The sequence below is a fragment of the Taeniopygia guttata genome, chromosome 6, assembly GCF_048771995.1.
Source record: "Taeniopygia guttata chromosome 6, bTaeGut7.mat, whole genome shotgun sequence".
Taxonomy (NCBI): Eukaryota; Metazoa; Chordata; class Aves; order Passeriformes; family Estrildidae; genus Taeniopygia; species Taeniopygia guttata.
Genome location: NC_133031.1, coordinates 25,205,499 through 25,218,716, shown reverse-complemented (window position 1 = coordinate 25,218,716; position 13,218 = coordinate 25,205,499). Strand labels below are relative to the sequence as shown.

Here is a 13,218-nt window from a genome sequence, read left to right as displayed (position 1 = left end):
CAAGGCCAGGCTCAGCTGTCTGCCTGGGCCCTATCCCAGCTCCTTTGTGCTGCCAGAAACTTGCCCTCCCTTTCTTGGAGTGAACTTATCATACCTTTTTTAAGTACAGGCTTCCCTCCAACAAGACAAGTAATTCCTGCAGTTGCTTTTGTCTTAAACTACACACAAACCAAGAGGTCCCTTGGTCCCTATGCAAATGGTCCATATTTCCCTCTAAGATGTTTGTTATGCTTCCTTTGCAGATGCAGCTTCTGGACAAGTTCCCTATTGAAGGAGGCCAGAAGGATCCCAAGCAAAGAATCATTCCTTTTCTACCAGGTAATGCTGTGGGGAAAGCCCTAAATAAAATGGCTGAGAGCAGCTGGAGGCTGCAATTCCCCAGCTACTGTCTCTGGTACTTTTTGTGACCATTCTTATAAATGCCTTTTCTCTGGGAGCTCATACACCCAGCCTCATGCTACCAGATTTGCACCTCCTCCTAAAATAGCTGGCATGGTGTTTAGGGCCCTCAGGGGATCTTTCATCAGCTGTTCAGATTCAGGTTGGCTCATGCCCTGTTACACAAAGGGATTTGATGGCTTCTGGGGGGCTGTGTCTTTGGGGTGCAACCAGGCACCAGCTCCAGCGAGACCGCTAGGGACCAGAGTCAGTCTTTGTCATTTCTGGATGCTCTAGCTCTGCAGACACTGTTACTGTACAATAAGGAATGAATAACTGGAATTGCCCCTGTGATAGAAAGGAAACTGAAGGAAGGTTAAATGCAAATAGGGATTTCTCCAATGCTGGCTAAAAAGATATTTGCTTATCTTTTCTGAGCCACTGTCCGTGTGACACCTTTCGTAGAAGGTGTGAACACGATGGATATCCTGTCCTCAGGGTAACAGCACACACTTCTACGTAGCTTCTTCCAGCAGCAGCTGCAGGGATGGCATGGGGGAGATGAGCCAGACCACAGTGTGCTCTTGGCAGTGCAGGCTCTGGCCAGCTCCCTGTTGTCTGACTGCATGATTCTGGCTGTTGGCTTTAAGTTTGGCTCGCTGCAGTACCTACCAGGATAAATGGAGTATTTTCAGCCTGTTAAAAGGTCTCTTCTGTCTCTTGCTATAAAAAGGAGATCCCAGCTCTTCCCTTAAGCTCTGTGAAGAGAAGCTGGGATGCTCTCCAGGAGCATGCAGGAGCATGTCTCTAACGCTATTTGCAGGCAAAGCAGTTGCTCCAGATGTGTGGTGAGCACAGCTCCAAGGTAATTGGGGTGTAGGGACTTAAAAACCAGCAGCACAAATACACAATACCAGCATCAGAGCCACAGCAGGGCAGCACAGCTGCCTGGCAGTGTCTTGACGGCCTCCATAGACCTTGTGGAAGGCAGCCCCAGGCTCAGGGTTTGCTCTCTGCAGTGTTCTGTGCTGCATCCAGACTCTGTAGCCAGAGGAAGGTGGTGTTGCCATCCATTTCCTATCTGGGATGAGGAGAAAAGTCTGAGAGCGGGCTCTCTTTGTAGCTGTACCACCAACAAACTCATAGCCAAATCACCTTATGAAACCTCTTTGTGATGAGAATGGATACTGCTGGCCTGCTTTTCTTACTGGAAAGCATTTTGAGGTCCTTGAAAGCACTGTACAGGAGTGCAGATGGCTTCACATGAGGTGCTGTAGGAAAATCATGTCTGCAGGTAGCATTTGTTCCTCCTATACTGACTGTCACTGGCCTGTTTTATTTTCTCCTAGAAGAATGTTGGCTGACTGCAGGTGGCTGCTCCTCAGCCTTTGTGCAGATCTTGGTGATTGGATGTCCTGATACACGTGTGTGTGATATTTGCAGAGGGTGAGATAAACCCCATATGCCCATTACAACACTTCCTACCCTTCCCACCCTCCAGGAATATGAGGGAGATGGTAGTGCCACATGTCCCTGAGGGGAAGAGTTATATCTGGAAAACGTTTCTGTTGACTTAGTGTCCCAAAGAGAGAAGCTGCCAGAACAGAATAGACCTCAGCTGTATTTAATTTAAAATTTCTGTGATATATGTTCTACTTTTGATATTGAATCTCTGTCTCTTTCTTGTTGAACTGCTGAACAGTCCTTGTTGCTTTACCCAGGAACAAGGTGACTCAGCTAAATGTCAAACAATGTCAAACTCTTTTAAATAAACTAGCTGCCAAAATTAGAATACGCATGGCATTTCTGCAGCTGGAGCCATGGATTACGGAAACGAATGTCTAGCTATGAACTCCTTTAATTAAAAAATGGCAAGGCAGATGTTTGTACTTAAATCCTACTTTATGAAGATGTTATGGTCCTGCTTGCTTGTTGTGGGCCTGATGCAGCCAAGCTGGAGTGGCTCTGCATGCTGTGTTCTGAATGCCCAGGGTTTGCTGTGCCACTTGCAGGGTAGGACAAATCTCCCCATCAGCTCTGGCTTAGGAAGTTGGCATATTCCATCCTGGAACTCCTGTTTGTTGGTGCTCTCCTGAAATAATAATTAGTGCTTGACTGTGCTGGAAACCTTTTACCTGGAAAACCAAGGAAAATGTAATGGGGTTCACAGCCTTGCCCCCTAAGGAGAGACCATACTGAGTTAAGCAGCAGGAAAGTGTGGTTCATCTTTCCTCCAGCCACCTTTGTCTTATTTTCATTAATTTCTTTCTTCAAATATATTTACCCTCACTTCTCCCTTACACAAATAAGAACTCTGTGGCTTTCAGTGCCATGAAGAGGTGCAAAGAAATTATAAACAGTGCCAGGTAGTCCTGTAGAAAATGTCCTGTGGACAATTTTGTAGTTTTGTTTTACTTTTTAAGAGTGACCTCCTTGCCTTCAGTTTTTTGTGATTTTTTTTTAACCACACTGAGAAGCAAAAGTGATATTTTTGTCTCCTTTCCTCATTTTATCTTCTTCCCATGATTTTTTTCATTCTTCTCTCTGATCTTATTAATATTGGAAAATCCTGCACTGGGAGGGGTTGTGCAAAAGAAAACTGCATTAGAAACTCTGTGGATTGGCCAGAGAGCATTTTTGTAGCTGGTGGTAGGAATTTTTTTCTTTGGAGGGAGACTGTGGAAAAGTCAGAATAAAATTTGCTGAAAAAAACCCGCTGTAGAGCAAAGACAGTTAGTTGCTCTAAGAAGACATGGATGGAAAGTGCTGTTTGAATGTACCAGTGTGGCTGTTGGTTGAGCCCATTTGCAATACATTGATTTCTCCATCACCTCTCCTGCTGCATATCTGAAGAACGATCTTTGGAGTGTGGATGAGTAGTTTTTTCCCCTCCCTGTCAGGTACTTTTACATCTGTGTCAGCAGAAGAAGGGGATCTGGATTTGGGCTCCCTTTTCCAGGGATCTTGAGGTAATTAATGAAGGAACTGGAAGGAGAGGACTCATCTGCTGAGCTTTTGGAGACCACAGTGGCAAATGAAATGGCAGAGACAGGGCGATGCAACTCTGGGATTAACAGTTTTGCAGTGGTTGACCCAAGATTCCAGGGCTTGCATTGTTTTTCATTTCTCTTGGCACCAAGTGGAAGGGCCATCTGGAGACAAAGCTGGAGGGATGTCAGCTCTTTTTGCTCCACTGTGTCTTCCAAAGTGCAGCCCTGGGGAAAACACACTGCATGGCATGAAATGGTTGTGTCATGCTGGCTGCTGGGCTGCAGATCCCTGCCTTGGAGAGAGGCTTGGGCTTGCCATGGCATGGAGGGCTGGCCATTGGTGATGGCAGCCTCTTGCACTTCTAACACATTCCAGTTTGATCCCTGCTGGATTTCAAACCACTTTTGACCCCCACTGAAGAATCAGGAGGTTTTTGCATAGAATGTGCCAGAAGGGGAAAATCCTCAGTGGGTGTCTGCTCTGCAACTTCCATGCTGCCTGGAGAGGAAGACATCCTGTTTGAGGAGCCTGCTTTGTGTGCCTGGTTTTCCTAACTCTTGAGAAGCTGAGTCCTATCCCAGGGGAGCGGGATGATCAGTGCAGGCAGCCCTACCAGCTTGGTCAGGCAGCTGGAGGAGCAAGGCTCCAGTCCCTGACTCCTGTGCTTGGAGCCTCTATCAGAGAGGCACCTTCTCTCTTCCTATTTTTTTCCCACTCAGGTTTTCCTTCTCCCTTGACTAGGATGAGGAAAGAGGAAATTATCCATTTTGAGCTGTGTGCTGCCAATGTAGCTTGGTGGCTGTGTCCCAGGGCACTGGGAGGGATGCCAGCATGGGGGATGAGATGTCACCCAGCTGCTGTCACCTCGCTGTGCCCTGCTGACCTGTTTTACGCCCGAGAAGAGAAACGCTCTGGTACCATCCCAGAGGGATCTCTGGGACTTTCTCCTTCGTGGGTAGTGAGAGCACACCGCCTGCCTGCTGGGGCGTTTTACGGACAGGCAGCAAATTCAGGGCGGCAGAGATCCCTGCTGGCAGTGCGGGTTCAGCCTTGTGTTCTGCTCCTGCCGGGGACAGTGGGTGGGAGCGGGATGAGCTGACACCTGCCCGGAGGGCTTTGCCCGGCTGCCTAATCTCTGGGCAAGGCTCCCGGTTCCCCAGAGCAGCGCCGGCGTCTCGCAGGCAGGTGTGCTGGAGGCTGTTCCCGCAGCCGAGGGGAGCCGGAGGGGCGATCCCCAGCGAGGCAGGGCGGTGTGTGAGTCAGGAGGGCTGTGCAGGGAGCGGCCGGCCGGCAGCGCCGCCCCGGCACCTGCGGGGCCGCCGGGAGCCGCCCCGGGCGCGGCGAGGATGGGGAGCGGCCTCTCGCCAATGCCGGCTGGGACCTTCTCACCTCCGCTTCTGCCGCTCCCGGCCTGCAGTGGGCAAGGAGATCTGCCGATGAGCTGCATCCCAGGTGCTTATGTCTGCTTCTTGGTTTCGGTTTGAGGTGTTGGGTTTGGTTTTGTTTTTTTCCCTCCCCTTTCCAGCGCTGAATTTGGGTAAGACGAAGCTGCGGAAAAGGGACTCGGTAGGTTTGCAACAGCAGAGTTTTGTCCACTGTGATGAGAGCAGGGTTGGTTTTTTTGGTTTTTTTTTCCACTCACCTTTGTATATTCCATCTTTTTGCCTTTTGTTTTGCTCCGGGCTGGAGGAGAAGCAGAGTTTTGTTGAGGGATCGTATGTGGAGCAGAGATGATGGGTTCATCCTCACACAGCCAGCACCCCAGGGACCCTCGGATCCAGCCATTCGTGTTCTACCTGTGTAAACCAGGACCAGCAGCAGCGAAATTAGGATTTGGCCATGTGTGATTTTGTCAAAGGTGCTGTATTTCAGCAGGGTACAGTGCATGGAAAGTGCTTTCAGCATTTATTCTGCCCACCTTGGGAGGCAGTGGGATGATACTGTAAGTTACACGCTGGCCGAGGAGGAGCTTTAGAACTTTTAGGGATATTGCAGGCTGTTTTCTCCCTTGGAGAGCTGGTTGCTAACAGAGCATTTAAGAGGAAATGCATTCCTTGTCCTAATTCTTAGCTGTATCTTATGTGCAAATTTCAGATTTGTTTTTAATTTTTCTTTATTCTGTCCTTCATCAGTCTGAGCCAGGGCAGCAAGTTATTAAAAAGTGATTTAAACTTTTTTTTTTTTGAGTAATTTTGAATTCCTCAGAATTTTATCTCTGACCTACTCAGAAATGAACAGCGTTGCAGCAGTTCAAAACCAGTCAAAAAGTAGCATAAAGATTAAAAACTCAAGAGGGATCAGATAAAATTCTCTTTATCAACGCACATCTTATGTTTTAGATTAAAATATGAATTAAGTTATTTGAAACTGTGTTCCTTTAATATGCAGGGGCAGTCTTACAGGCATGATAAGCATACACACTCGTACACTACAGAGTCTCAGATGTCTGGTTTGCTGAGGCTTACCTGTGTAACATCAATAAATGAGATTTTCTACTGTGCTTTTCTGAATATGAGGCAACAAACTCCCAGAAGAGGGGCTCTGCCGCCATCCCCTTTCACCACCTGCAATAAGGCAGCATTACAGTCTCCTGTCCCCATCTCTGAGGAGCTGCCAGAGGGTGCAGAGGTGACCCATGGCACTGTGGTGTGAAATGCTGTGGGCTTGAAGAGCTATGGAAATCTCTTTGAGGGCCATTCCATAATGCAGTGCAGTTTCATTTTAATATACATATTTTAAGTTTTCCTGCCTGTTCTCTGAAAGGGGAGAGTGCTTCCAGGTTTAAAACCAACTTACTTTTGAGCCTGGATATTGTGTTAGCAAGACAGCTAACAGGTCCTTGGCTTCTTTCCACTCCAGCTTATTTAGGGCTTGGGTGATGCTGTGCTTCTGGTGAGCTGCCCTTCAGCAGCTCCTATTGTTTGAATTCACAGTTTCTATTGTGTCTTTCTATTTTCTGCCTTGCTAGGAGAGCTATTGTGGAAAATCCATCTCCTGTCTCTCACAAGAGGAGAATGGATTTCCTGTCGGCTCTGGTCTTGAAGGGAAAGCAGGGGCTGCCGGGAGGAAGCGGCTGTTCCTCAGCCGGGCGGCGAGAGGATTGATGGTTTTGAGGGGAACAGGCGTATTCTTTTCTTTAGGCTCTGTGGAGATATTTTTAGGGTTTAAGTGTTTTCTGGTTGAAAGACAAGTCGTGAAGTATGAGGTCATAGGATGCCCTAAGGCTGCTGCCTATTGAAAAAGCTGTGGAAAAGGCAGAGCTGCCCACTGAGGAGGGAGCTGTAAGGAGTGCCCCAGACTGGAGTGCAGGGGGTTGCTGGCTTTGCATGCCGAGTTGGGCTTTCTGAAGGTCTTTGAGCATTAATTGGGCATGAATCAAGGGTCTGATTCCATTGCAAAAGGAAGAAAAAGTGGAAAAAAATAATGCTGGTATCTGCCCAAGTACCCGGTGCTCTTCTCTCAGTCTCTTCTGAGTCCCTTCTCAGCATACAAGTCCAAAATCCACCAGCTGATAGTTGAAATGAAGGGCTGGAATAGAAAAGAGCTACGGAATCCTTTTCTGGGGCTTGTAAACCCACTCTTCTCACACAGATTAAGAACTCATGTTTTGCTCAACCAAAAACTCCTCTGGGCATAAATCAGCATATGCAAAACATGATGTGCCTCTCATTAGACTACTTGAATCTCCTCATGAGGATTTTGTAATGATCAAGCTACAGTTTCTAGGGAAAACAAAGAATGAAAATGGATTTGGGTCTGGGATTCCTTGAAGTCAGAGCTAATGGGGGTGGGGTTTTTTTTTGGGGGGGGGGATTTGGGGAGGGGGGTGGTTTGTGGGTTTTTTTTTTTTTTTTTTTTTTTTTTTTTTTTTTTTTTGTAGTTCTGGATGCAAGACTGAAAGACCAGGGAGGGTTTTCACTATAGTCTAGCTGCCTGGACTCCTTGGGGAAATCTACAGACATTTTTACTCAGAAATTAGTTGGATTTTGATTCTTGTTTTAAAAGGCAATAAATAAACATGATTATAGACTTGAAAAGCAGTTTGAGCTGCATTGGGCTCGTCATTTCCTCAGGCAGCCGTTCCATATGAGTGTGCCCTCTACTACTATAATTACTTTTTAAAAATAACTCTGCAAGTCTGTAATCTAAAGTGGGTGGTATGTAGCAAGTCTGAGAGCATTCTGCATTCAACCCACAGACTGGGGAGAGGGTGACTTTATATAAGGGCTTGCTTGTCTTCCTCTCTGGTCTGAAATCTGACTTTTTCCCACAATCCATCAACAAATGGCCCATACAATGAAAGTGCTTTTTAACACAGTAGTCAAGCTTGCCAGGGACTCAGATGGCTTTGCAGCCCCACAGGCTCTAGAAATTCCCTCTGGATATTACTTATCTACCTAATCTTGTCTTTGTTGTGTTCGAATTTAAGTTGCCTAGGCAATACAGGAGAGAAGAGCCCAGCTGAGATTCACAACTAAGTAATAGTCTAGACCTATGTTTGAATCTGTTTTCAGCCCACTTTGCCTTTTGGCTGGGCCAGCTGATTTATTTATATACTCACATGCTTAAAATAGGTTGTGATTATTTTTTTTTCCTGTAGATTGGAAACAATGGACCTGGGAATTTGCTGCTTGATTCCTTCTGCTTTATTTTCTCTATCTATTGAGCTGTTCAGGTGGTGATCTTCTCTGGTGTGGTGTTTTTGCAGACCTCCCTGCTCCACAATGCAGCTTTTTCCAGGCTCCCATGAGCATTGTCGTTACTCATAAGGGGATCTTTATACTCGGGAGCAGAGTGAGCGGATACTGCAGGCAAGGATTTGCCAAAGTTAATCTATTTTCACTTATAATGAAATAACCCATGGCCATGTCTACTCCCCTGTGGGGTTTCTTTTTAGAGTTTAGGCCCATTGAAAGGGAAAGCTGAGGTAGAGAGAAGGAAATAATGTGAGAATAAGAAAGAGGAAACCAGGGGTAGGTAGATGAGGAAAGTAAATCCTAGAAGTGGGAAATTCAATCGTCTTGAGCTTCTTCCATTCAGAGAGGTGCTAATACAGGCCCCAGGCTTGTACGCAGGATTGAGGTAATGAATGTTTCCCTCAAATTTCCGTAGGTCTGAAGTTAAGCACTTGCACCATGTCGTTTTCTATCAGGGTTTTGCCACCTCTAAATAAATGGCAGAAAATTACATTCCTTCTGCTTTTACATCCTAAGTATCGGCAAGTTCAAGCTTGCAGGGTGCTTTTTGTATTCAGGGCTCTGAACAGCACAGGGCTGACCCAGAATAAGCAAAACATTTACAATCTGGCTTGCCCATGATGGGATTTTACTGGTGCTCTGGCTGGTGGACACACTTCACTTTTTCACTGAATGCACTGTTAGATGTGATTCCCACCAAATTCTTCCAACTCTTCTCACCAAATGCTGGGTACTTTGGTATTGTCTTGGGCAAGGAGTAAATCCATCAGACTGGAGTACAGGAGAAAGGCATTTGGGCCTATTCCCAGTGGGCAGTGTCGTCATGGCTGGTCTATTTAAATCGTTAGATGTGGAGAGCAGAAGGAAGAATGTTCCTGTATTAATCCCGCCTCCTACGAAACACAGCAAATGCAGATTTGTGTGTTTAGCAGATTTCCTCTTGGGAAAAGAAGTCTTTTACAGATAATAATCCTTTTAGCAACATCTCCAGTGAACGAGGCTTTGTCTGAAGAACAAAGAAGAAGTCGCAAGCTTGAAATGTGCCTGAATTTCCTGAGTGCACTCGCCGCTGTGTGCAGGCAGGAAACTCTGATAGTCTGGTTTGGATGTTTGCTCTGAAGCAGCATAAACAGAGTGTCGGGTCTCCCGGGATCCTGATCTGACCCGTGGACCAGGGAATAGGGGTTCCTCTAAGCTCCTGTGAGAAGGACTGCCACAGTCACAGGCAGCTCTGTGGCCACATCCCGGACTGTCCCATTTCCCCTCTGGCCATATCCTCCAAAGATTCTGGGTGGACGCAGGGGCCAGCAGCAGAGGTGAGTGGTGCAGCTACAGTAGACCCAGCACATGTGAGTGTTAAGCTGCCAGCCAGCAGGGAACTCATTTCCTGCACAATTATGGAAACAGCTGATCTGTGACATTTTAAGAAGGGGAGAAAATACAAGGCAGGGGAAGGAAAGCCCTGGCTACATAAATATTTACTCTTGCACAATGCCCCAGCCACCGTCTTCTTTCAGGGTCTGGGAGAAGAAGGGGTTGCTTGCTGCTGGCTCTGGCACATGGTGACAGGGGCTGGGGGAGCCACCAGTGGGCTGCCTGCAGCTGGAAGGAGGACACTGTCTGCCAAGCAAAAGCTGCTCTGCTGGAGTGTGATACTGCCCTGCTTGACCCATCAGCTCCCTGCTGCCTCCCACAGCCAGGATGTGCTGCTGGACCACTAAGAGCTTGCTTGAATCACCTACCTTGGGCCTCTTTTCCCATTTCTTGGTCTAACAAAGTCTAACAAAGCCAAGGTAGTGAGATACCTCTGCTGGTGAGGTAACCGGTACCCCTGCTCCTTCCCAGAGAGCTGAGCCATGGAAAGGGTGTTTGGGAAATGAAGGCACAAAGCATTCCAGGGTAATGCTGCTGCAGGCAGTTGAGGTGTCCAGGATCTGGAGACTGCAGCATCTTGTGTGATGCTGTCCCACGTCACATGCCCACCACCAGCCAGGTCTGAAGCAGACATGAGCCACGTTGTGAGCAGAGGAGGCACTCAGAGGCACATTGGAGGCACATCTCTAGAACTGATTGAAAACACCCTTGGACACAAGTCAAAAAAAGACCCTCAGAGACAGGAAAAGGCTTTTCTTGTGGTCATGGCATTGTTCAACCTGCTGTAATACCTGTTTTCATTGTCTTTCCCTCACCCTAGATAAAAATTTTTTTTTCCATTCCTGTCAGAGGGTGAATTAACTCTCTTTGGTCTTTAAATACTGATGAGTTGTCTTTGCTTTAGCCCCCCTTGGCTGTGGTGGTGGCTGCAGTGGTATCTGACCACTGGGGCACTTCTGAAGTCCCTCCTGTGTGTAGCCAGCAGGTGAAGGGAAGGCTGTGGTGTATTTTGTTTTGTCCAGTTTGTGTTTATAGCCAGGATTGCATAGTCTAAGCCATGTTTCTGCAGTGCAGCAGCCTGAGGTGACTGTCAGCATGGCACCTCAACGTGTGTGATGTGATTCAGTGAATCTCAGTAGGAGTGACACCAGTCCACTGGTGGGTCTTGCTGTAGTCTGCTCTCTCAGAGCTGTCTGTGAAACCAGAAGAGTTGGAATAGGTGAGATTCAGATATTTGTTTCATGGAAGTGGTTGATGTGGTAGGAGAGGTAACTCCAGCCTGTTGCCCTCCACCCCTTTCATCAAGGAAATACTGGCTAAGCTCACTCCCCAGAACATGCACCGTCACTCAGTGAATAAACACAAGGGATTTGTTGTGGGTTAATTCTGCTGCTGGAAATCAAAGCCTGTTCGTGGTCAAATGACATCTTTTCTCTTGGAAAGGGACCAAGGTTAAGAAGACAAGGAAGGCAGGTTAGTTAAAATATGTCAAAGTCTCTTGGGTGTAAGTAAAAACTATAAATAAAAACCTTTTAACTTGGAAAAGAACTTTAGAGTGATATGATCAGGCTCAATTTAGTCCAAATATTGCTTTATGCCATTAAGCTGTTATCAGGTTTTGGTTCAACTGCAATAGTTTTACAGCTTCACTTCAGTGGGAACAGTTGCAGCCTTTATGCAAGTGAAGCATTTCCCCTGAAACGTTTGCAGGGAAGACTGCTGTATTGTGCAGGAGCCTGGGAGTGAAACTGCCTGGAAACGAATAGCTGGGAAGGTCACCTCCTCTAAAGCTTTTATTTTTTTTTCTCTCATTCCAGTGTAGCTACACAATCTAAGGATTTACATGGTGAACAACGAGGGGATTTAAATGAGGTTTAGTTTTACATTCCTGTAAATGAATCTTCAAACTTAGTAATAGAAGCTGAACATTTTTACTTATTTCCTCTTAAGCTGCAAACATGTCTGATTCAGCAGTGTCTTGAGATGATTTGTCAGGATGAGAAAATAAGTCACACCACTCTTCCTCTTGGATTAATAGAGAACAAGAATAATCCTGTACCCACAATATTATTTCAGTTGGGCTTGCATAATAGCCTGGAAATGGTTATACTCAATGCATTGCTTTGTAATAACGATGTTTCATCCTTTGAAGTTAGGTTAGTTCATGTCACAATGTCAGATCTGCACAAATAATAAAACATACACACCCCTCCAATTTTTCTTGACTAGCCTTCATTTTCTGGTCCAAGTTTTGCTACAGTCAATTAAGAGATAGTGGATTTTAATGCTGTTATCCAGCACCATCACAGCCCAAAAAAGTCCCGTCTCACGTTTGGTGTGTTTGCATGTCAGTGTGAGGCTGAGGGTTTAGGAAGATCATGGTGTTTCTAAGTCTTGCTGTGTGCATGCCTGTGCTCAAAGTCTCTGCAGAGCATGAGTAATTCCACCAAAATCATTGTAACTGACCCTCTCCATGAGCCAAGGTTTTCCACGCATCTGGGCCCTTATTCCTGGCTTTCATTAAAGAAAGTGAGAGAAATCAGGCCTCCCATAATTACTTACAATCTGTGAGCTAGGCACATATGTAAATATTTTCAGGGTCACAACTTAGCTCTTTACTTTTAATATACTGTGTTATTAGTAATGGGGTTTGAAGAGATTGAAAATCCCACCCATAAGTTTCTGTAGTGTCAAGCCTGCTCAGCCTTGACCTCTGCTCCCAGTGGTATCATTGGATTTACTGTTGACTTCAGGAGGAGCAGTCACAGCAGGTCTGAGTGCTTTTGAAAACCTTTTCCTTATGTTTTTCTGTGTAAAACCCATCACTGTAGCTGCCAGATTATATGATACTAGGGTTTAAAATGACTTAAGAATGAAATCAAACTGATAAAAAGGCTAAGTTGTAATAAAGCTAAGAAAAGTAAACTTGCTTTCTTTCTAAGACAAAGAAGCTTTCAGAAGGTTTTAATTTTCTCTGGCCCAAGTGGAAAAGCAATTGAGTTTGGTTCATGGTGTGCACAAGTGTGTGTCAACACTGCTGCAGCAAAGCCCAAGATGCCATCCAGCACCAACTACCATGCAGCATTTCCTGGGCATGTGTGACCACTTTTGGGGCTTGGTTTCAATTTCTCTCTGCCCCACTACTACAGGGTGTGAACTTGGGAATCACCAGCTAAGCCCGTATTTAGTTATTAATTCTGCCCAAGATGTGTCACTAGTTTTCCCCACTGCCAGAAGTTCTTTACAAATAGGAAATAGAAGATCTGGGGACTCAAGTAGAGCAAATGGGGTTCAAATCTACCCCCAGGCTCTCTGCACATATTGTACTGGGGAAGAAGCGAGACAAACAAGAATTGCCATGTCTCCCTGTGTAACAGAATAATAAATCCATAAGACATTATATAGCACTCAAATACTGCAGCAGTAAAGTCCTTCTGTAGCTACCTATGCCCTGACTGGTGGTGTTGCTGTGTTAAAAGCTTCCTTGCTCACATTTGTTTGCAGAGGTCCTCTGGAGCAGGGTGGTCTCTTGCTGTAAGAGTGATGATAAATACTTAGCTTTTATGATTAGATTATTCCTCACAATTTGTTCTCTCTTTCACTGGAGGTCGACTGTACTCATCATCTATTTTGATTTTCTCCCCTGGGCCCACTTTTGTTTTTTTGCAATTAAACTAGATCCCTTTTTTCTGTGGTGTCAGCAGATAGGAGTGTTCCTCCAGGCAGCCATGAAGACAGAAATGTGTGGGCAAGGCTGTTGCCTTTCTGTAGCTTTCTG

At 46.0% G+C, this 13,218-nt stretch overlaps 1 protein-coding gene across 5 annotated transcripts in view; it reads left to right on the top strand.

Moving 5' to 3' along the window:
* SH3PXD2A (SH3 and PX domains 2A) overlaps positions 1-13,218 on the top strand; it is a 245,885-nt gene that overhangs the window by 68,494 nt on the left and 164,173 nt on the right. For all 5 annotated transcript variants that reach the window (XM_041717165.2, XM_041717164.2, XM_012574636.5 and 2 more), the window contains exon 3: positions 243-318. In XM_041717165.2, the coding sequence (XP_041573099.2) occupies positions 243-318 (76 nt within the window). The remainder of the gene's footprint in view (positions 1-242; positions 319-13,218) is intronic.